Source organism: Lonchura striata, chromosome 1 (assembly GCF_050655825.1).
Source record: "Lonchura striata isolate lonStrDom1 chromosome 1, ASM5065582v1, whole genome shotgun sequence".
Lineage (NCBI taxonomy): Eukaryota > Metazoa > Chordata > Aves > Passeriformes > Estrildidae > Lonchura > Lonchura striata.
Genome location: NC_140703.1, coordinates 18,057,841 through 18,079,652, shown reverse-complemented (window position 1 = coordinate 18,079,652; position 21,812 = coordinate 18,057,841). Strand labels below are relative to the sequence as shown.

The window sequence follows — 21,812 nt, the reverse complement described above, 5'->3', positions numbered from 1 at the left end:
GAAATGCCACTAGAGGCTATTTTCTTTCTTCAAAGGTGCCCTTTAAGCTCACAGAAAATTACTCTTAATAGAGTAAACATGCAATTTGCACAAAACTAACACAACGTGCGTCACAGAGAAAAAAGCCTAGTGAGACATTTGTAATGAATTTAATCTTTCTTTCCTGCTAAGAATTTTCACAGGTTTGTGTTTTTCTTTTTTTTAATGAAGTTTTTTAAAAATGTGTTCTTTGTTTCTGATTTTTCCAAGTATTTCTGCTACTCATTTTTTCACTTGAGAGGTTTTCTTTCTGAAAAGTTTGATGTTGAAATTTGCATTATATGGATTGTGTTGATAATTATACTTTTCTTCCTATGCAAGATTAGTTCACTGATGCTGAGATATTTACAAATTTGGAAAGTGATTGCTTTGAGTAACCTCAAAAACTCCCTTCTTTGGAAGTATTTTTTTTTTACACTAACTGAAAACAGAAGTTTATTGGGTTTTGAGTTGATTGCCATCTTTGTTCTTCCCCACTCCCCAGATTTGTTCTTTCTTTACCCTTTTCCTTTTACCTTTTTCTCACACCTTAAAAAAAATTGCCTGAAATCATGAAAGAAAGATGCAGATTCAGAGAGATCAGAACTAGTAGTCATGAGAACTTAGTAGGGTTTTAAAGATCTATCTCTGTTGTTCGACAGAACTCAATGAAAACAATTGTGTGTTCTAAAAAAACCCTTCTAACTAAAGCAAAATAGTTTTTTATTACTAGGGATAATTATATTTTGAGGAATGTGAATTTCTGGCCTTTTTGCTGTAGAGAAGCATCTTTGTCCAATGTATGGGAAGGTGTGGGGAAATGAGAAGGACAAAGGAGGGCAGGAGATGTTTTTCTCTGGCCTGTACATGGTTAACTGCGTGACCAGCCCACCCTGCTCCTCCCTCTGCCCTTGCAGCTTTCCTGCTCAAGAGCTCTGGGCATTTCTTCCATCTTTTGGAAGTTTGACCACAGAGGAAGTGGGGTAGATGGTAAAAATGAGTGAAAGGAAGGTTTGGAGACATGAAACAAATGGTATTGAATTTGATGATTCTTTAATTTGGTTGATTGAATAATCAATCCTGGAAACAGGAGAGGAGATTGTATCATGGTAATTTTTAGTGCTCTGTGCTCTCCTGAACTAGGAACCTATCTGAGATGACTTCTCACAGCCTTGTCTCTGCTTTGCTTTGGTTTCCACACATTTCCAGCCTCTTCAGTGCAGTGCAGAGTTAAACCAGATGTTTAGGGGGTGCCAATACCGTGCAGGAGAGACCTTGGCAAGGCTCTTGGTTTGCAACCAGTCCAGGACCTCCTCTTCTGCTGCAGGGAAGCTGCATCACTGCTGAAGCAAGCTGGTGATTCTGTGTTGTTTGACGAACCTGCAGGTCAGGTGCTGCAGGCAGCAGTTCCCTGCTGACCTGCTGGCACTGCTGACCCTGAGGACACAAGGACACACAGGACAATGAAGAAGAAGGTTGTTCAGATGTTTACCACACTGGTTTGAGAAACACTGGGGATTCATTTCTCTGCTGTCAAAGATTTTTGATGTTAATTCTGAGACGTAGTTCCACATCTGTTGCCACAGGCTCCTCTCCTCCCATCTTCCTTCTTGCTGTGTGTGCAGACAGCACATGCATTCAGAGCTAGCCTCTGTACTATGAGGATGCATAGCTTTGGTTTGAAGTATTTATTGGACCTCAGTATTATTCAGATATTTTCCCATTTTCCACAGAACCACGCTGGGTGGCCCTGGAGACCTGAGACGAGCCACTTGAGAAGGAAGTTGTCCGTATTCTGAAACAAGGATCTGCAGAAGGGGAAGCTTGGGAAGTGCTGCTCTGCAGTGATTCCCCCTGAGGGCAGCGGAGTAGCAGCTCTGTTTCTCTGCTCTGTGCTCTGACAGGTACTCTGGGGCCTCTGATGGCTTCAAGGACTGAAGGAAAGGTGCAAGCACGAAGAAAAAACACTCATTTTACCCGGCAACTTCTAGAGTAGAGGCCCTGCTCCAGTTTGCTTTAGTGACGGCAAAGCCAGCCTGCCCTCGGGGCCGGAGCTGTGGCTGTCACCGCGGGCAGCCAGGAACGAACGATGTAAGTGGCGTTCGCTTCTCCGGCAAGCCAGCCACGGCTGCAGCCTGAAACTCCCGAGCTTTTACCGCTGCTTTGCCGCCGCATTCCTCCCGGGAGAGCCCGGTAATTGGACACGACCGGATGGTAGCTGCCTGCAACACCCACCCGGGGCTCCCGAGTTACGTGACTCGTGTCACCCAGCCCGACTGCCGAGCCCCCGCTCCGTGCGACGGGGCCGGGCCGGGCTCGGGGGCACCTCCCGGGACAGGGCCGGGCTCGGGGACACCTCCCGGGGCTGGGGGCGGCTCGGGGGTTATCTCCCGGGGCTGGGGGCAGGCTCGGGGTTATCTCCCGGGACTTGCGGCGGACTCCGGGGCATCTCCGCGGGCCGCGGGCAGGCTGGGGGTTATCTCCCGGGGGTAGCGGGCAGTCCCGGGCCGTGGGCAGGCTCGGGGTTATCTCCCGGGGCTAGCGGGGCATCTCTGCGGGCCGCGGGCAGGCTGGGGGTTATCTCCAGGGGGTAGCGGGCAGCCCCGGGCCGCGGGCGGGCTCGGGGTTATCTCCCGGGGGTAGCGGGGCAGCACCGCGAGCCGTGGGCAGGCTCGGGGTTATCTCCCGGGGGTAGCGGGGCATCTCCGCGGGCCGCGGGCAGGCTGGGGGTTATCTCCCGGGGGTAGCGGGGCATCTTCGCGGGCCGCGGGCAGGCTGGGGGTTATCTCCCGGGGGTAGCGGGCAGCCCCGGGCCGCGGGCAGGCTCGGGGTTATCTCCCGGGGGTAGCGGGCAACCCCGCGGGCCGCGGGCAGGCTCCGCGCCCGGCCGGCGGGGCGGGGCGGTGGGCGGGGCGCGGAGCGGGGCGGGCGCTGCGCGGCGGCGGCGGCGGGGCCGGGCGGGGCGGCCCCTCCCGGGCGCAGCGCGGAGGCGGGCGCGGGGCATGGTCCCGGCGCCGGGGCCGGTGGCGGCGGCGCGGAGCGGGCGCGGAGCGGTGGCATGCGGCGCGGAGACATGCGGCTGTGCCTGCGCTCTGCCCCGCCGACATGGACCGCCGCCGCCGCCTGCCGCCACCGCCGCCGCCGCTGCTGCTGCTGCTCCCGCTGCTGCTCCGCGCCGCGCTCGGCGCTGCCGGCCGTCTGAGCGCCCGCCCCGGCAACGAAGGTGAGCCGCGGCACGGCCGGGTGACCCGTGTATTCCTCGCTCTTCTTCTCCGCTATTCGCCCCTTCCTATATTTTTTTTTTTTCTTCCTTTTTAAAATTGTGGGTTTTTTACCCCCCGTTATTCCTCCCCCACCCCGCTGCTCCCCGTTAAGGTGGTGCCGTGAGGCAGCGGCTCCTCGCCCCGGGGGCGCGGGGCTCGCCCTGGCACAGCGCGGCCGTGCGGGGCATGGACGGACGGACGGACGGACGGATGGATGGACGGATGGATGGATGGATGGATGGATGGGCGGATGGATGGATGCGCGGGCAGCCGCCCTGCCCTCCCCCGAGCAAAGTTGGCGAGGGCAGCGCAGCCTGTGCCTCCCCGGCCCTCGGGCGGTGCAGGGGAGCCGCAGCCCCGGGGCGAGGCGGCCCCGGCGGGGCAGGGAAGGGGCAGTGTCCGGGGACCCGCAGCCCCAGCCCCGGCAGGTGCCCGGAGCCCCCGCTGCCACCTTCGCTCTCAGCCCGGTGATAACTCCGAGCCCTTTCTCATCTGCAGGGCTGGTGGCTGCGCTAAGCGTCCTGCCTTTCAAAACTTTTAATTAATACGCAAAAGAAGCTTGTTGCCCTGTAAAACCTCCTCCTGGTTCCCTAGCGGGTTTGTGTCAGATCGTGTTGTGTGTATCAGATGTGTATCAATGTGTTAAAGTTGTGTTTGTGTGTGCATGGGAATGTGTGTAATTTTCCGGAAAAAAAAAAAAAAAGAGTGAGTGGTTTATTTTCTTTTGCTGTGTTAATTTCTAAGATGACATTTGCTGAAAACTCGTGCTAGGTTTCAGGGGAAAAAGCAATGGTGACAACCAGACACTGTGAAAGTGAATGAAATACTTGAAATAAACCCTAAAAGACCCCTGTCCTTTTCCCATTAAGAAAAACAAACAAACAAAAAAAAAAAAAAAAAAAAGAAATTGAGCTTTTGCTTGCTTGCAGTGAAGGTGATCGGCATGACCGGGATGTCCAGTGTAATTATCTTTCGGCATAAAATCTAGAGGGCAAAGGTTGTGAAGAACTTCTAGCACCCAACAACCATGTAAAACTCGCACCTGCTCGAGTTGGTTGGATGGTTAGAAAAGCTCTGAAACCTGTCAGAGCAATTATTTATTTCTCCCTTACAAATAATGCTGATGTGCTTACTGATATTCTGGGTGCTTGTGCGATAAGGCAGTGAGATAACAAGTTTGCATTATTTTTGGAAGGAAAAAGAAATATAATAATAAAAAAAACAACCTAAGGAAAGATGCAAACTTCACAAGTCCTGGGTAATCTTTAACCAGTTGGTTTCATTGCTGGGAAATAATTATAATACCATTATACAAGAGGAGCAGTATGTTATCTGTTTGTATGTTTTATGTAAATTTGTTTTGTATGCAGTTCTGTATAGATTTATTTTAAATGAGCGTGCTTTCAACAGTCACTTTTAAACCTCCAGATAGAAGTTATTTCGTAAATATTGTCATTTCTCAAAAATCATTGTTAGAAATGAAAGCAAGAGTGTGAGCAGGGGTTACGGTTGTCTCATAACCATCCCTCTTAGGGAAGGGTTGTGGTTCTGTCAGTCAGTGGAGCAGCTCTGCCTCCATGGCAGTGGAGACACATTCTGCAAACTGACAGTGACTATGCCAAAAAGATATTGGAGCGCTCCAGTTTGCAAAAAAAAAAAAAAAAAACCAACACTTTTTGTGTCTTTGTTTCGAGTCAGTGGCGCTGAGAATTGAGAAAGGAGGGAAAATATGGGTATCATACGGAATGCATGTTAAGTACACTTGTCCAAGTCAGCTTTCAGCAAATGCTGCCTCCCTTCTCTTTTCTCAGCTTCAAGGATTCGTACAAGATAAGCAATATTTGCAAAACTGGTAGTGAAAGCAACAGTAAAAATGCAGTTACAGGACAGTAACCTGCTTTTGAGTGGCTTTTTTAAGTATATGTTTTGCTATGCTTTTAAAAGACAGTTTTCTTTTTTATTCTTTTCTGTCGGTTTTCTTATTAAAAAAGCGATCAACTTTTAAAGGCTTTTTAGTTTGTTGTTTTTTTTTTTTTTAACCCCTATTTAGGAAAGCTCAGTAATCCTTTTATTTATTTACACTATATGGATTGATCATGTGAGTTTAGAAATCTTAATTCTTATATTTTTCTGACCCACTAATTGGATGAACAAGTGGTAGTGTGCAGCTTTAAATCATGTCAGAAGATGATGTTTTTCTCTATTAAAGGATCTTTTTCTAACCACTTCACTTACAATTCTGGTGTTTTTCCTGTAAATTTTCTCCCAAAACTAGAGATAGATGTTTCTATATTTCTCTGGGGTATTTAGAAAAGTTTCATTGTTCCACCACTGAGAATAAAAAAAGATATATTTTGGACATCATTTGTCCAAAATGTATCTATATTTGTCTATATTTGTCTATATTTTTAAAAGATATCTATAATGTCTATAGTTTGTTAATGTAGGCACGTACATAAAAATGTCTACCTTTTTCCTTTTATATTAAAGCTACTGTTGAAATTCTCCCCATAAATAGTTTTAACAGTGGATGGAACTAATTTTTGGTGTGTTTGTGCAGCTTAGTCTAACTTCTAGGGGATGTAAATGTTGCAGTGGGCACGTAACAAGAGTGTGGGCAGAGATATCAGAGAAATAACTTTTGAATTTATTTGACTTAAAATAATATTTTTTTTTAATCCAACTTCACTTAACATTTGTAATTAATATTAAAACTGATGACTGTTGGTAATACTACAGGAGAAGTGAATGGGATGAAGGGAGAAAAGGGTGAAAGGGGCTGAAGACAAACTGCTGTCTTACTGCACTTTGTGGTGCTCAGTGCTTCCCTTTTTTGTCTTTTTCTTGGAGAACTTGAGATTTTCTTAATTTGCTTCATCCCCAAAAAATTTTATTTAGGCTTTTTTCTGGATAAAAAGTAAAACTTTCCCCTGAGTTTGCTTTTGAACTCTGCCATGCTCATGAGAAATTTTCCCTACACAATCACAGGAGCTCAAGGAGGTTCTCTGAAGCTCAGCTTTAACTGTGTTTACCGTTTTCTGTGGGGTAGGACAACATCAGGATGATTTAATGTCCAACTTTCCCAGTTTGGAGTTTGCAGACTGAGCTCCGTAGGAGCACAGAAACCACAGGTTCTCCTGTTCCACCCTGCTGGATAGTCTCTGCTTGCTGAGGATTGTGTTTCTTTTTTCTTAGAAGGATGCAATTCTCTTTCTGAATAATTCCAGTGGTATCAAGAAATCGAGTGAGTTCTGTCATTTTTTTAATTTAATAATTTCTCCTCAGTCTCTTCTGTAACTATATTGCCCGCCTGAGGGTACCAGCCACCTTAATTTCACTGTTTTATAACCCACAACAGTTAACACTTGACCTAGGTCATTAACAGGATTATCAGCAAATTTGTTTAAGCTTTTACTGACAACCTGAATTGCTTCAATAATATTTTGACTGTGCAGACAGGAAACTTCTTGTAACCTCTCAATCTAGCATAAAATTAATTTCTTGTGAGCACAGCTACCAAAAGATCAATACGGGAAATCTGCTTACAGTACTTGGCTTCAAGCAGTGCCTGTTTTGGGTTTACAGTGAGAAGGTTCCAATCAGCCTCTCTTTTCAGTCTATATTGGATTTGGAGTTTCATCTTTTGAGCATTGATTACCATCTCAGAACTTTGCAGAACCCCACAATTAAATGGACTATTTTTATCCGAGCTGGTCTCTGTTAGCACTTAAAATTGCTAAAGACAATTTACTGTGCCTTTGCTTTGTAGTAGTGACAGCTCTTCGTGTGGTTTTGAAAAATGTGCTGCTTGCACATGGAACAAAATTCTTGCCCAAGTGTTGTGCATGATTTTGGGAAAGGCTGACAATACTGGGAACTTCTCAATAGAATTAGAAAGGGGAAATGCTTTTTCCAAATCTTACTTTGCTCCATGTCATGTACCATTAGGTCAGGGTAAGTCTTTACTTCTCGTGACACTATTCCTGCTGCTGCCCCTGGCTTGCAATTGACTGTTTATCTGCAGAAGAAGTTAAAAGCAGTTTTAGAAGTCTGAATGTGATACCTTTTAAAATTTAGTTTCAGAAAGCTCAGAGTTATGGTGGGCTAGAGGACTGTTTTTCATACAGCTGTGTCGTATTCAAAGCTCCTGTGCTTAATCCTAAACTGTATGTTATGATTAGACAAATAATAAACATGTTTTAAAATTCACACCATGGTGTGATGGTTTTAAAACTAGGAGAAATTGGGTAAATGCATAATTTTCTGACAACATTTTTGATAGTAGACTGTAGCATGTGGAATAACTTGTTTTCTTTACTGTTTGTCACTGGGCTTTTTTCTTGACTTACTGCTGTTTCAGCATAGCGTATTAAAATGAAAAAAAAAATCTCTCCATTGGCTAAGCAAACTTAAAGCAGGTGTTTGAAACACAGAGATGTGCAAATTGGAAACAGCAATTAATTCTTATTGCAGTTAATTTGGACACAACATACTTGCTGCCCAGCGAAGCACTCAGGGCAGAGAAATGGGTCAGAACTCCTCTGTACCCTCAGCTTCAGCAAAAAGGCACCACCAGAAGGGCAAGCATGAAACAAATAATAGGCACACCAAGTTTAACAGTTGTTTACACAAAAGTTTTGCGAATCAAGAATATGTTCCAACTGAACTTAAATTTTTCATTCCCATCTGGGGGGATGTAAAAATTAGTTTTAATTTTTTTAAAAATTATTCTCTATTGGAGTTAGGTAAATTGCTATTAGTATACTTACTTTTTGATTCTGTTGGAGAACTTGTGAGTTTTCCTCTAGGAAAATGTCTATAATTGCTCTTGTTCTTGTAATCCCCACTTGATGAAAGTTTAGAAATACAGATGCAGGTGTTCATTTTCTCGTTTTCAGAGCTCTGGATTTTATCACCAGTGAGGGTCACTACAGAGCTGTTACCAAATACCACAGTCCTGTTTGTGGAGTTTTATACAGAGCCTGAGTTAGTGCCCTAAGATACCTGTAACTCGTGTAGCTTTGTAGCTGCTCTTTGATTTTTCTGTGAAAGAAAATAAAAACAAGTAAGTGACTGCTGCAATAATCATGCCTTTACTTCTGGTGAAGTTCAAAGCTCTGCTCAGTGGAGCTGGTATTGAACCCCAGCAGGTAATTTTGTTACCCTAAGGTGCAAAATTGGATGTTTCCAGAGTTGTTAGATAAATCTCCAGAGGTGGGGCAGACAGTTTTCCCTAACCCCCTGCCTTTCTAAAGCATACTTCTGGCATCCAAAGAGGGCTTTTTCTAGAATTGAACACTTCCTTTATTTTGCATTTTTAGATTTGTTAAAGCATTGCTGAAAATATATTTGTGAGGAAGAAAAGACTTGCCATAAGAAATGACAGAGGGAAAAAGAAGACTTTTTCCTTTACAAAAGCATCTGACTAGTGTTAAATGATTGTATTTCCTAAAAATTCACCACAGTGGGGTAACCCTTATTTCTGTAAATGCTTTAGAACAGTAGCTTTTTTTTTTTTTAAAGAAAAAAACCAACATATTTAAACTTGTTCTAAACAAGAACCAAAACTTTTAAACAAAAATAGGTTAATTCAGAAGATTAGATATGAGCTCCCAGGAGTGTAATTTTGGAAACAGAGTGTGGTAGCAATTTGTGGACTCAGGATTGTATTCCCCAGCAGAAATTTTGTGTTTTTTAGTTTCTTAGGCGCTTGCTAAATCCAGGCACAAGTTCTCATTTTGCAGTGTGAAACAGATGCAAGATTAAAATTCAGTCCCTTAAACTGAAAGTTCCTTTCAAATTTCTGCAGTGAATGAATGAAAGAAATAAAGATGTAGAAATAAAGATAATCCTGCCTGAAAGAAACCTTGGGATGGTGACAGAAAAGTTCCAATCTGCGGGAGTGACGGGGAACCCACACATAAAGCCGTGAATTTGCAGAGATGTTATTAAATCAGACACATTGTAAGCAGAAACATTTGTACCACTCTCCTTTTTCTTTCTTTTTTTTTTTTTTTTTTTTTTTTTTTGTTCATTTAACTACCGTGTCCTGCTGTTTCAGGCAAAATATGGAGGAAAATCCCATTAATCTACTGGAAAAATATTGATGAAAGAAGAATAGCAGAGCAAACGAACAGTGGCTGAAACTTGCTAGCAATTAAGAGAACAATAGGTTGAATGTTCAGGTTCAGTCAGGGCAGTTTAGTGTAATATGGTGTGGGAATGGGGCTTTTTTTTATTTCCAGCTGGTTTCTTATAATGTTCTTATATCTATATTTGGATAGCAAGATTTGCATGGCATTTTTTTTTAACAATAATTAAACCTGCTAAATATAGCTGCCTCACATAAGAGGACCGCAGTTAAAATGAAGCTTTTAAATTGATGCCTAGAAATGGAGGGGTTTGTAGAAAATCTAGAGCGACAAGTTAGTCTTTAAAGAAATTACAATTAAGCACAAAAATATATTTTGGTCCGTGGTGGGCTTCCCACAAACTTTGTGCAGTAACAAACAAACAAGTGACATGGGATTGCTTACTTTAGTTGCTGAGAATTTAGAAGGCAGGTAGAGGGGTTTTGTTCTTGGTTTTTTTTTTTTTTTTTAAGAGGCAAGACTTTTTGAGCGATCCATTTTAAGGGGGGAGAGAAGGATTAAAGGAAGAGGAAAAAGTAGGCAGAGATGAAGAAAATTGGATCTGAATATTTAAAAAAAAAATCCAAACTTCCTCTGATTACTGACAAAGTTAGGGACCCAGAATTCAGTCCTGACAGGGATCTGAACAGTGAGCAAAGCACAAATTAAGAAATTCCTTGCCTCCCTGAAAGTCTGAGCTTTGTTTACATTAGTGAGCTTCGTGACTCTGATTTAGCAGTGGTGAATTTCAACAGAGGCTGCAGTTAAGAGAGGCATTTTCACCATTCTATTTAATCTTGCTCTGACAGTGCTTTCGTTTAAAAAAAAAAAAAATTAAAAAAAAAGAAAAGCAAGGCAAGTTATTTCTGCCCAGCCTTAATGTTCATGGAGAAAACTGACTAAACGACTTGAGGCCATTATCTTGAGACAGGTTCTGAGATGGTGAGGGCCTTACCCTGCAAAAAGTTTTCTCCCATGATTTAGCCCAGAGAACAAATGTCCTGGCGATGCCTGAGTGCTCAGCGTTCCTGGAGTACGTGGCTCCAGCTGTGGAGGATGTTCTGTGCTCACCCAAACTCTCCAAAGGAAACCCAGCTGTAGGGAAAACTCCTCAGCTTCTTTATTCTCAGCCCACCTGCCCACCCTTCCTCTCATGCCTGTGCCATTTTTTTCTGTCCCTTCCTTTACAGAAATCAACATTCAGGCAGAAAGAGTAGAAGGCAAAAATAACTTTTTTTTCTGATTTTGAAGGCTGTGTGCCCAGTCCTCTTTTTACTAAAAGCTGTTTACCAGAGGGGGGGATGCTTTGACACTGAAGATGCCCAGAAGAAAAGTCAAAAGAGAATAATTAAATGTTTAATGGCATTGCTTTTCCTGAAAGATGGGCTAGAGCTAGACAGAGGGTGTTCAAGGAATTAAAACAGAAGTTTTCCAGGCAAACCAAGGAAAGAAACACTGGAGAAGAGGCATGAGGAACATGCTTAGTTTATGGAATAGGATGGAAACCCGAGCCCTTTGTGGTAAGGTGGTGGAAGCAGAAGAATAAGCAGAAGACAGGGGTCTGAAAGTGTCTTGTGAGTAGATGGGAATAGAGCAGTCATTTACCTTTGTTATAAATATTTGTGTTTCTCACATATGGAAATAGTGAAAAAAGATGTTAGTGGGGTTTTGGTTGCAAAGGCAGCAAATGAAGTCGGGGCAATTCCATTTTTCATACGAATAGCTCAGCACACATGTTCTGCATTAATTACCTCCATAAATTCTGTTAACCTGGCAAACAATGAAAATATCATGTTGGTGACATCACTGTGTTGGAAAATAAGAATGGGTTCAGCATCTTGATTTTCTCAGCATGACATTTGAGTAGATTTCTTATACTATTGGCCTTTTGCTCCTGCAATTTGCACCATGGTGTTGAGTCATTTGCTCTGTGGGTTTATTTTATCTGTGGGGCAGCCATGTAAGGGCCGCAGCATTCCATGCAAGCTGGGGATCTTTATTCATGGAGGTAGGGAAGAAAAGTTTGACAAAATTATCAGGGCACACTTGAGTATGTGGCTTTCCAAATACAGTGCTTCAGGATTCTCAGAATTGTTTTACAAATCTTGACTTCTGTGCTTTAAGCTTAGGAAACCAAAACTCAACGAAGCCCAACCCAACTCTATTTATTTTTGTTTTTCTGTGCCCCATGCAAGGAGTGCCATAAAAGTAAAACTTTTTTCTGAGTTGTGGCATGCTGCCAGTGGATTCACTAAGGGGATATCACAGCCTTTTTAACAAATGAATAGTCATTTCCTGAACTTATGCTCTGGTCCCTGTCTCAAAATTTTCTGTCCTCCAAAGGGGTATTGATCACTTGCTGTGGATTTTGTTGATTACTGGACCTTGAATATGTTTGAACTGCAGTAAAATTTGTGGGAACCTTGGAACTTTTAGTTGTGGGTGTTGTGTGTGCCCAAGAGTCTTTTCTGTGACACTTTCTGGTGTCTAGAATTCTAGAAACTGAGCGTGTCATAGTAGGTTTGGACTTCTCAGCTTACCTTAAGTGAACTTGGACACTGACTCAATATTGATTTTCCCCTTTAAGCTGCTAAAAGTCTTTCCAAGGAGACCTTTGTGACACTCCAAATCTACCAAACCTTCAGAGAACTCAATTCTGTAAAACTAGTGAATACTTGAAATTTTTTTTTAAATTTAAGTAAAAAGAGTTAGATGCGCAGTGTGGTTAAACCTTTCTGAGAAGTGCTTTAGGACTTACTGAAATGATTTGAGTAATGTTTGCTGTTGAGTTTTGGCTAGACAAAACATGTGATGCCATTTTATGTGCCTCAGGGTTTGGGTATCCAGTGGGACTGACAAATATGACACATCCTACAAGAGACCCACTTCTATTCTGGGCTGATAAAAGGCAGGGTTGGCAGGGTTTAGGTAACTCAATCTCATCCATAGTTTCTGGGTGGTTTTTTTTTTCCCTCTAAGATTGGGGGAAAATAACTTGTGTTTTAAAGGGAATTTAAACTCCCTTTCAGCACAGTAGCCCGCATTTTGCATTTGCATATTTAACATGGTGCCTCAGTGGTATCGGATTTAATGCCAGAGTGGTGGAATGGAATGAGATCTGTAGGGTTTCTGTCTGAATTTGAGTTCAGCTAAACTCTATTTCAGGTATTCTGAAGCTTTCTGCCTCTTGATTTTTGTAGGAGGTACTGGAATAGGACCAATTGGAACTGTTTAAAAAAAAATGCAAAGAAGGCAAGGCGACAGTAATTTGGAACCCATTAGGTTAATCCATTTTTAATTTTTATATCCTTGTCTTAATGAAAAGAACTGGCACATATCAACTTACAGGAAATAGCCTAATAAAACTGAAACCTTATTAGGCCCCTTTGATAAACAGTGCATTCCAGCCCACCACCAGTCATATGTTTTTGCATACTTGGAAATTGAGCTTTGTGCCACTTTAACAATATCAAGAGAATGCTCATGTTTCAAAGTAATAAAAAAGAAATAAAAATCTGTTTTGCCTGTGTTCATCACTGAAAATGGATGGATGGTAGTCCCTTTTCCACAGGCAGGCATCATAGTTAGCAAAATGAGGAGGACCACTGGAGGGCTTCCACTTAGCATGGAGTGCAGGTGATGTTTTTATTTATAGGCATTCCTGAATTGCTGTTTGCTGTCCTGCATTCCCTCCTTCATGGCAGCTTTTTGAGAGAAATCTGCAGTGAGGGGTTGCTGCTTTGGCTGCTTCTGCTTCTTTTTCAGCTGTAGGAAAAGCTGAGGTATCTAAATCTGGCCTCAGACTCTCTTGAGGAGTGTGTTTGATAAGAAAATTAAAATCTGGGGGGAGGAAAATGAAATTCTTCCTATTCAAAACCTGCGGCAAGCTGCCATAAAATTAGAATTTGCCAAATCATCTGAATTGATGGTGGAGGCTTTTATGTTCTGCAGAAGCATTAATCTCTAGGCTAATTTGACATAATTTGCTAGTTTTTTGTCTTATCTGATATTTATAACAAAATCTCTTAATTTTGAAAAGTTTTTACTGAACATTTAAATAAAAATAATGGAGGCTTGGTCTTTCCAGTCTTTTCTGAAGATTCCTGTGTTTAGTATTGCAGCAACTGTTTTTAAATTCATTTTGTTTTTTGTTTACTTGTTCATCCATTGCCTTCACCCTGGTGGAGTCCTTCAGTCAGCAGTTTGACCACAGATTGAACATGACAGTTGCCAAATTTGGAATGTTCTGCACAGAATCACATTTGTGTTGTGCAGTGTCACAGCTCAGGCAAGGAGGGTTGGAAGTGCAGACCCCGCAGGGCTGTTCCTCTCGCAGGACTGCAGCCTGGCTCTGGGCTCAGCAGAAATCGCAGCTTTAGCAAACAGTTTTTTAGTAAATGGGCCAAACTGTTGGCATGTGGATTGGGTAAGTGCTGCAGAGTTGTACTGGCTGTTTTTAGGTTATTTTCTTCTGAGCAGTACTAACATCTTCACTAAAATATTTGAGGGGAAATGCAGGACTATAAAATCACAGGAGGCTTGACTTTTATTATTAAACAAGCAGCAAAGCAGACCACTTAAAACCTGGCTTCACTGTTGGACACCCTTTTTTATTTGTTGTCCCTTCTCAAAGGTTTCTTAGTGGGTTTCATGGCAACATCAGTGTGAAAGCTGATCCTAGCTGGAAATTTAACTTGCATCCAGGTGCAACTTTGGCCTTGCCTGAGTTCTGCCTGCCTACCTAAAAATGTTGATTCTAGCCCCAGAATAATCCAAGACACAAAGGTGATGTTCTGCCACTGCTTGGGCAATGGAGAGTTGGGAAGACTCAGATTTGTGTTCACAGGGGGCTGAAAATACAGGTGCAAGCTCCCTTTGCTGAGAAGGGTTCACCATTCCAGAAATGTACATAGGCTTTGTGCTGACTCCGCTCTGTCCCAGCCCAAAACCAAATTCTGGCTGACTTTCTGCTACAGAGGATTTTATTTGCTTCTTGGGATTATATGGCACATTTCAATTAGGCATTCACCATTTTTTAGGGTTTTTATTTTGTTGTTGTTGCATAGCAAGTTTAATTTTTCCCATTTGTTGGCATTTTTTTAATAACTAGCCAGGGTATTTCTAAACTCAAAATTTGTTGCCAAACAAGAGAAGACAACGTAGCAGTGTGAGGTTTTTTAATGCATTTTTAACTATTAATGAAAATGTTAATTCTAAAAATATTTAATTATAAATTATGAATGTTAATAATTATAAATGTTAATTATAAAAATGTTGAATTGTGAAATATTAATTACAAAAATATTTAAGCATCTCTTGACATTGGCTATTGCTCTGTATTTTCTATGTAAAAAAGAAAACTTGGAAATGCTTTCCACTGGTGAAATTGTTTGTAGGTTGTTCTCTACACATTGCAAGTTAGGATAGTGTCCCCTAGCAGGCTTTCCTCATTTCTTCAGCAGTGAAAGGAATCTCAGAGTGATTCTACCTGGCACAAGATTTGTTTGATTATTTCCATTCTTGTGGGAGGTATTTCTACTGTATTCAGTTCATCGTGGCAGTTCTTGCTCCACGTCTTTGTGGAAATGTTGCAGCTTTCAGACTGTGTTTAGAAATCACTTCAATTTTAGGGCTCTTTTCTTTCCCTGACATTCCTCCTGATGGAACATGCTGCTAGTGAGCCCTGGGCCATCTCTTCCAAATCTGGAAGCAGCTTCTGGTAGCACGAGTGTCATGTTCCACCCATGGCTCCATTTGTCTGCTGCTGGAGCCCTGAGAGGGGAGTGAGGGAGCTTCGTGTTTCACATCCACACCCCTGCTCCAGTTCTGCAGAGAGATCCGACTGACCCCCTGGAAATCCACATGGAGGGAACTGGTAATGCTTTCTCCTGTGGCTGTGCATGGGGAAAGCCAAGAGAATCAGGCAGGAGAGGGTCTCAAGCAAGAGAAAATGTTCTTAAGTGGCATTTTAGGGGTATGGTGCATTGGCAGAAATACTGCATTGTAGTGTGGAGAGCAGTGCTGTTGTACAGGAGGACCAAATCCCTGATTTCCAGAGTCAGAAATCATGGCAGCTCATCTTAATACCAGTAAATTCTCCTTTAGAATTACCAGGAGCTTTAAATCAAGGTAATTACATGATGGAAACCAATGTAGGACACTGAGCTAGTTAGACAGCAATTTATTTATTTACTTAAAGTTGCTTTATGAGAGCTCCTCTGTGTCTCCTCAGCACAACCAGGAATCTTTTCCAAGGCATTCTGTTGGAAAGAATTGTCTCTAGCAACAAAACTGTTCAGCTTTTTTTAAGAGCTGGTTAACCTCAGGGATTTTTGTAGGAACCAGCTGAGTGTTGGTCACACAGTTTTGCAGGAGGAGTTGGTACAAGGAGAGCAGATGAGTTGTGTGAGAAACTCATAAACTTCTTTCATCTAGTAAATATGTGGCTATAGGCATTTGTAGGGTATTTAAGTATTGGCTTTCATTTAACTTTAATTGTGTGTGGAAAAACAAATGAAAAATTTGAAAAATGAAAAATTTTTCACACTGAAAAATGCCTGCCAGAGAGGATCCGTCTGAGTACATCTTCATGAAACACTTCATGAATTGATTCACAAAATGGACCTGACCAAGTGTTTCATTTTGTTACACTAAAGGATCGATCAGGATTAAAAGAAGTTGTAATAAGTTAATGTAAGAATCGAGTGCTTTTTTGAAGTTTTCCATTTTTACTTTTTAACTAATCATCCAAATCCATGAAGAAAAAGAAATCAGACAATTAATTTCTAACCCATCCTTTTATGTATTTCTTATATCTTAGTGTAGGGAAATGCTACCTTCTCCTCCAGTTTCCAGATTAATATGTAGAGTTAGGACATACAAGGACCAAATGAACCATTGCTTCTCCCAGTCATTTTTGTCTAGAGACCAGGATTGCATCCTCTCAGTTCTGCATTACTGTTTCCTCTCTATCAAGGTGTGCAACTCTCTGGAAGTCACTGGGAAAATGAGTGTCCTAGAAGCTTTTATGAGGAAGAAGAGGAAGGTGTTTTTTTATTGAAGTTACTACTTGAAAGATGTTTTTTGCATTTTAGATACTATTAAGGAACAGCACAACACACATCTGAACCAGAAGTCTCCTGTAGCCAGTGTGAAAACCTCCCTTTGCAAGGACTTCTAAAATGTAGTGAAACAGGTTTGAACATGGAAAAGTAGTGGTTCCAATCTGAAGGAGGTGAGGAAAGTGGAATGAAGGAAAAATTATTCTTAACTTCACAGATTTGCTCCTGATGATATCAGGTTGTCTCATGGCTGAAGCACGTGCCTGTACTGAACATTTAATTGCCACCCATGTCCTGTTGTGATGCCTGTGAGGGAAGGTGGACCTGCAGGGCAGATCTGGAGAGGGGAAACTACCACCAAGCTGTGGCTCCACTGCCTGGTTGTGTTTTGCAGACAAAACTGATGAGTTTGGACTGAATTCATCAATTTCAGAGAAAATCATGTTTTCAAGGAGCTTGTCCTGAAAGAATAAATATTATGTAATTAATATAATAATATATTAATACCTATTATTTCTTATATATAAAATATATTACTTAGGTTTGCTCCTGAGTGATTTGCCTCAGCCACTTCTTGCCAAGTGATTTTCCTCAGGAGTCACACTTCCTTCAGCACTGTGCAGTGCAGATGCATGGCAAACAGATCTGTCTCGTCCTGGGAGATCCAGAATTGTGGGAATTTCTACTAACAAAAAACGAGACGTGCACTTCTCCTTTTGAATTTTTATTGCTGTTTCTTTTTTATGGATGCAAACTTTGCTGCAGAGTAGCCTGCCTAGGGCCGTGTGCACTCAATAAAGGACTGACTGATTTCTCTTTGTGTACGTGATTGAGGACTTGATTCAGAGCTGAGAAAGATGTAGCACTGGATTATGTTCTTTCTGTAAGATTAGTAAAGATATTTTGTTTATTGATGTAGATAAAGCAGTGCTGTTGTTTTCTTTTAAAGGGGAGTATTACTGCAGGGGGAAACATTTTTCTCACATAGAAGGCAGAGCAGCTCAGTCCTGGCAGAATAGCAGTGCACATATATCCATACAAAACACAAATATGTGTGCACACAAATGTTGAAAATATGTTTACTTATGGTTCTTTATAGCACAGTCTTATTTCTAATACTGTACACCTGCATCTCCTTCTGCACATCCTAATTATCAGTAAAAATAATGCTTTCAGAGCTATTTTTTTTCAAGTGTTGTCCAAATTTAACAGCAATCAAACTGAGAATTATGTAATAATACAAATAGCTTAACTCAGCTTATTCGTAGATATTGTCCCTCATTTTTTGTTTCCTGTTCTCCTGTTTACTTGGAACACCAATGCTCAGGACATCTGGTTCTGGGGACGGTGACAACCCTTCAGGTTAACAAATATAAGATGAAGCTGCTACAGTGGCTACCTCTGATAGATCTGACATTGTCAGGTGTTAAAGTGTCCTAGCATATGCTGAGATTTATTTCATTTCTCGTTATCATTATTTTCCGTACTGAAGGGGAAAAATAAATAAAGGGAGTGTGGGGGGTGGTGAGCATACCCAACAAAAGTACGTCCAGATTGCAGATTATAAATATTACAGTGTTGCCATGAAGTATTAATGCTTCATTAGTTGCTATTTATATAGAGGCTATTTTCTTTCATACAGTGTTTTGTATAAATTCACCTGTTCTGCTTCATGCTGATAAAGAAGCGGTTACTTAGGGAAGTGTGTGACCAAGCACTAGGAGGCTGTATGGCCAAGATGAGGAAAATTTATTATTTATTTTTGTGCTTGTAGGAAACAAATAAATACTAAAAGAAGGATATCCTTTAATTTGGATGTATATATTTATTTTAAATACCTGTTGTATGTATAAACCCACTGAGATTTGATTGACTTGAAGATGCCTGTCAGACTGTTTACAAATAAAATCTTCCTTTTCACACTGAAAATTAATGTGTAGCTCAAAAAAAAAAAAAAAAAAAAAACAGCAAGATTAGCAATCAATTGATGGCCCTCTTTAAAAGCAGGTTTGTCTGTACTTGCAATGTTGTAAATAATTACTTTTGTATCTAATGTGCTACACATGACATTTAGAAAACACTACTGCAAGACAATTTGAGAACAAATTAGATCAGAAGCAAGAAAGAATCGCAGGAAGGACTTTAATCAGCTTTCATTATTTATCCCTATAATCTGAGAAGATTATAGATGACAAATAGATGCCTTTAATCAAGTAATGATTTAAATATTCAGATCTCACCATTCCAGTCAAATGCAGTGACCCAAATTTCAGGCATCCGAGGGGAAAACACTGTGGTTTGTGCAGCTGATAGAAGAGTTCTGTTCCCACCCCATGCTGCAATTAATTTAGCCATGATCCATTGTTTGCTTTTTGTCACTTTTCTGGTTTTCAGAAGTTGCCCTGCCTGCTGTTCATGGTGTTTTAAGCTAAACAAGATGATCCTTTTCATTTGTCTTTTTCTTCTGTGCAGCTTCACCGCCAGGCCACCTGAACAAATCGACTGCTCACAAATAAACACAGCCCTGGATGTGGGTAACTGAGGTTAACTGGGCAGAGGCAAAGGAAACTCACTCCTCTTCCTTGTGTCTTCTTTTGTAGTTAATCTGCTGGATTCAAAAACAATTCAAGGGGAGCTGGGCTGGATCTCCTACCCATCACATGGGGTGAGTTCACTGGAGTATGAAAGGGGAAAGTGCTGCTGCATTGTTTCCTCTTCAGAGGACACCGTGCAATAAGGCTGGGGCTTTGGAGATGCAAAAATAATCTGCTTTGAACTTGCAAAATATGTTTTACATAGTTGTGGGGCCTTCTCTTTAGAATACCCTTCCCTGGATACTGCAGGTAAACCCCTGGAAGGGCTGGTTCCTTGGGGAGAAACATGAAAGCAAGAGGTGCATGAATAACAGCAGCAAAAAGTTCTCTTTAGGTACTGCTCCTTTTCTGTCATGAAGTGTGTTTCTAAAAGAAATCATGAATCTGCTGCATGGTGTTACTTACTAATTTGTTCAGATTGAAGTAGTGGAAGGTGAAAGCTGTGTGGACGTAAGTGGCTGATGTAAGTACTTGTTTGTAACTTTTGTGCTGAATTGTTGCTAAAGTGTTCAAGTTATGAGTTGGAGTATTACTACAGAAATGTCTAAATAATGTTCTGGAGGTGCTTGGTGGTTGTTTTGTTTACCTTGTATCCAGATCTAATGAAACTAGGTATTCTTTTGGAAGATTTAGAACTGCAGTCTTAAAGCAAACGTTCTTTCCAATTTACTAACTCCATCATTTCTGCATAGTTTTTGCCAGCAGACTCTTTTTAGAAATTTCTTGGTAACATCATATTGATGACTAAATGGTGTATATCTGTCTAGTGATGCTGATATGTGTTCACTCCCCGCCTCCGTATCTCTATGTGTTTGTGTGTAGGAACATCCCATCGCTCTCTTTCTGTGTTACATCATGCAGATATGCAGGATGACTCCTGCATTCCTGCATTCTGTTTCCCCCCAAACACAAAGAAACCCCACTTTGCAGTTGAACCCCCATGTCTAGGCTCTCAGAGAAGGCTGAGCCATCAAGTCTTTGCTGAAAGAAAGCACCTGTGAGACTTTATTTTTTTTTATTTTTTTTTTCCTTTTTTTCTTTTTTTAAGCTTTGGGCAACTTGTTGATTCACCTTTATCACAGAAACAGTGTTAACAGTGCCTTCGCATCTCTGCCCTCTGCCTCATGGGATTCCTTTGCTGATGTTTAAGTTGTGCCTTCTTGATATTAGGCGTTATGCAGGTGTTTAGCAGTATTTAAGGATGAAGGTTTGGTTCATTTTTTGAGTTTATGCATGGATCTCTCTCTGTGTCTCTGGATAAAATTGTTCCATTCTCATGGGAAAGAAGTGGGAAGAGGGTTCAGGTTTCCTCCTAGTGGCTTTTTCTGCTGACTTTTCCCAACAAGAAACATCTCTAAACAGGATGTCCAAGAGGGAACTCTCCAGCAATTTCTAGTTCATCAGTATGGTTTCTTTTTTTTTCCACTTGCATCTTTTTTTATGAAGCCTTTCTCTCCCAGCTCCCACTGCTCCACTGCTTTGCTCTCCTGCTCTGTTCAGCTCCTTGCAGCTGTGCAGATCTGCTGCTCTGCTCCCTGCAGCTGTGTCTCTCCTGCCTTGGATGCTTAAAGCAGTTGGTAGGGAATGATGCAGGGTATCATGGGGGCTATAAGGAAAACAGATGTGCTGCATTACCCCACCAAAAAGGGCCCCTGGATCTGTCAAGGTCAATTTTATTGGCTTTTGCAAGTTTTTGTCAGGTAAATCCAGCCCAAGTTGTTGTTGCTTGTGTTTGTACATGCTGTTCCTATTTACTGCCATGTCCTCGGATATCGAAGCCAAAGTAAATAATGGAATTCCACTGATGTTCTTGCAAGTTAATGAAATTCTTAGTTAAAAGTAAATTAATATAGATTGTATGCTGTGACTGTTTTTGGAAGAGAATGGAGGCTCTAGACTGTAGTCTTCAAAATACCTTGGGATTTTAAGCTTGCATATTGAAATATAAATGTAAAGTATAGAAATAACAATGTTTATCCTATCCCAGTTGGCATTTTGCTGTAAAATGGTGACAACTTGAGCATCGTGTGAGAGAGACACCCTCTTCTTACAGCCCTTTATTTATAGTCAGTTAATTAAACCTGGTAAATATGGCTGTGTCTGTCTCTGAGCTAAAATATGAACTTAAACTTCAGTGGAAAAACATTATAATAAAGATGTCACATCACGTTGAAAGATTGCTAATAGCAGAGCAGTGATTTAGAAGGTAAAGCTGATAGAGCTGCACTGGAGGCTGTGACTCACAAATGAGAATATTGGTGTCGTGCCAATTCCTCTCGAGCGTGCAGCAGTGTTCACATAAATGTCAGGACACCAAAGCTGGTGACTTACAGGGTTTTTAAAAATAATTTAACTGAAGTGTTTAGCAAACCTCTTACTAGGTTAATAATTTTATCCTGTTGATATGTGATATTGATTGATTTTTGGTAAAATGACCCAATTGATTGGTTCTTCTTTATTCCTTTAAGTTGCCCTTGGCTTGGGCATATGTAGGAATAGCTTTCCAGAAATTCCTGAATATTCATGTTAAGTTTTGTAGCTCATTGGTATTCAGGGGTTTGTGTGTCTCACATGAGCACGCTGTAATGGCAGTGGTTTAGACTCTGGTGAGTAAAATCACCCTGGAAGAATGTGATCTCTCCTTGAACCATCCCACACAGCCACAGCCTTGGCTCCAGGAACACTGATCTGGTCAAGCTCATTAAAACCCCGTCAGCACAAAGCATTGGCCCCTCCAGATAGCAA

General features: G+C 41.5%; 1 protein-coding gene across 2 annotated transcripts in view; it reads left to right on the top strand.

Annotated features, from left to right (window-relative positions):
* The first annotated feature begins 3,031 nt into the window (after nucleotides 1-3,031).
* The window catches only part of EPHA3 (EPH receptor A3), a 178,145-nt gene continuing 159,364 nt past the window's right edge, over nucleotides 3,032-21,812 (top strand). For both annotated transcript variants that reach the window (XM_021550215.3, XM_021550214.3), the window contains exons 1-2: nucleotides 3,032-3,241; nucleotides 19,074-19,138. In XM_021550215.3, coding sequence (XP_021405890.1) covers nucleotides 3,124-3,241; nucleotides 19,074-19,138 — 183 coding nt within the window. In that variant the 5' untranslated portion in view covers nucleotides 3,032-3,123. The remainder of the gene's footprint in view (nucleotides 3,242-19,073; nucleotides 19,139-21,812) is intronic.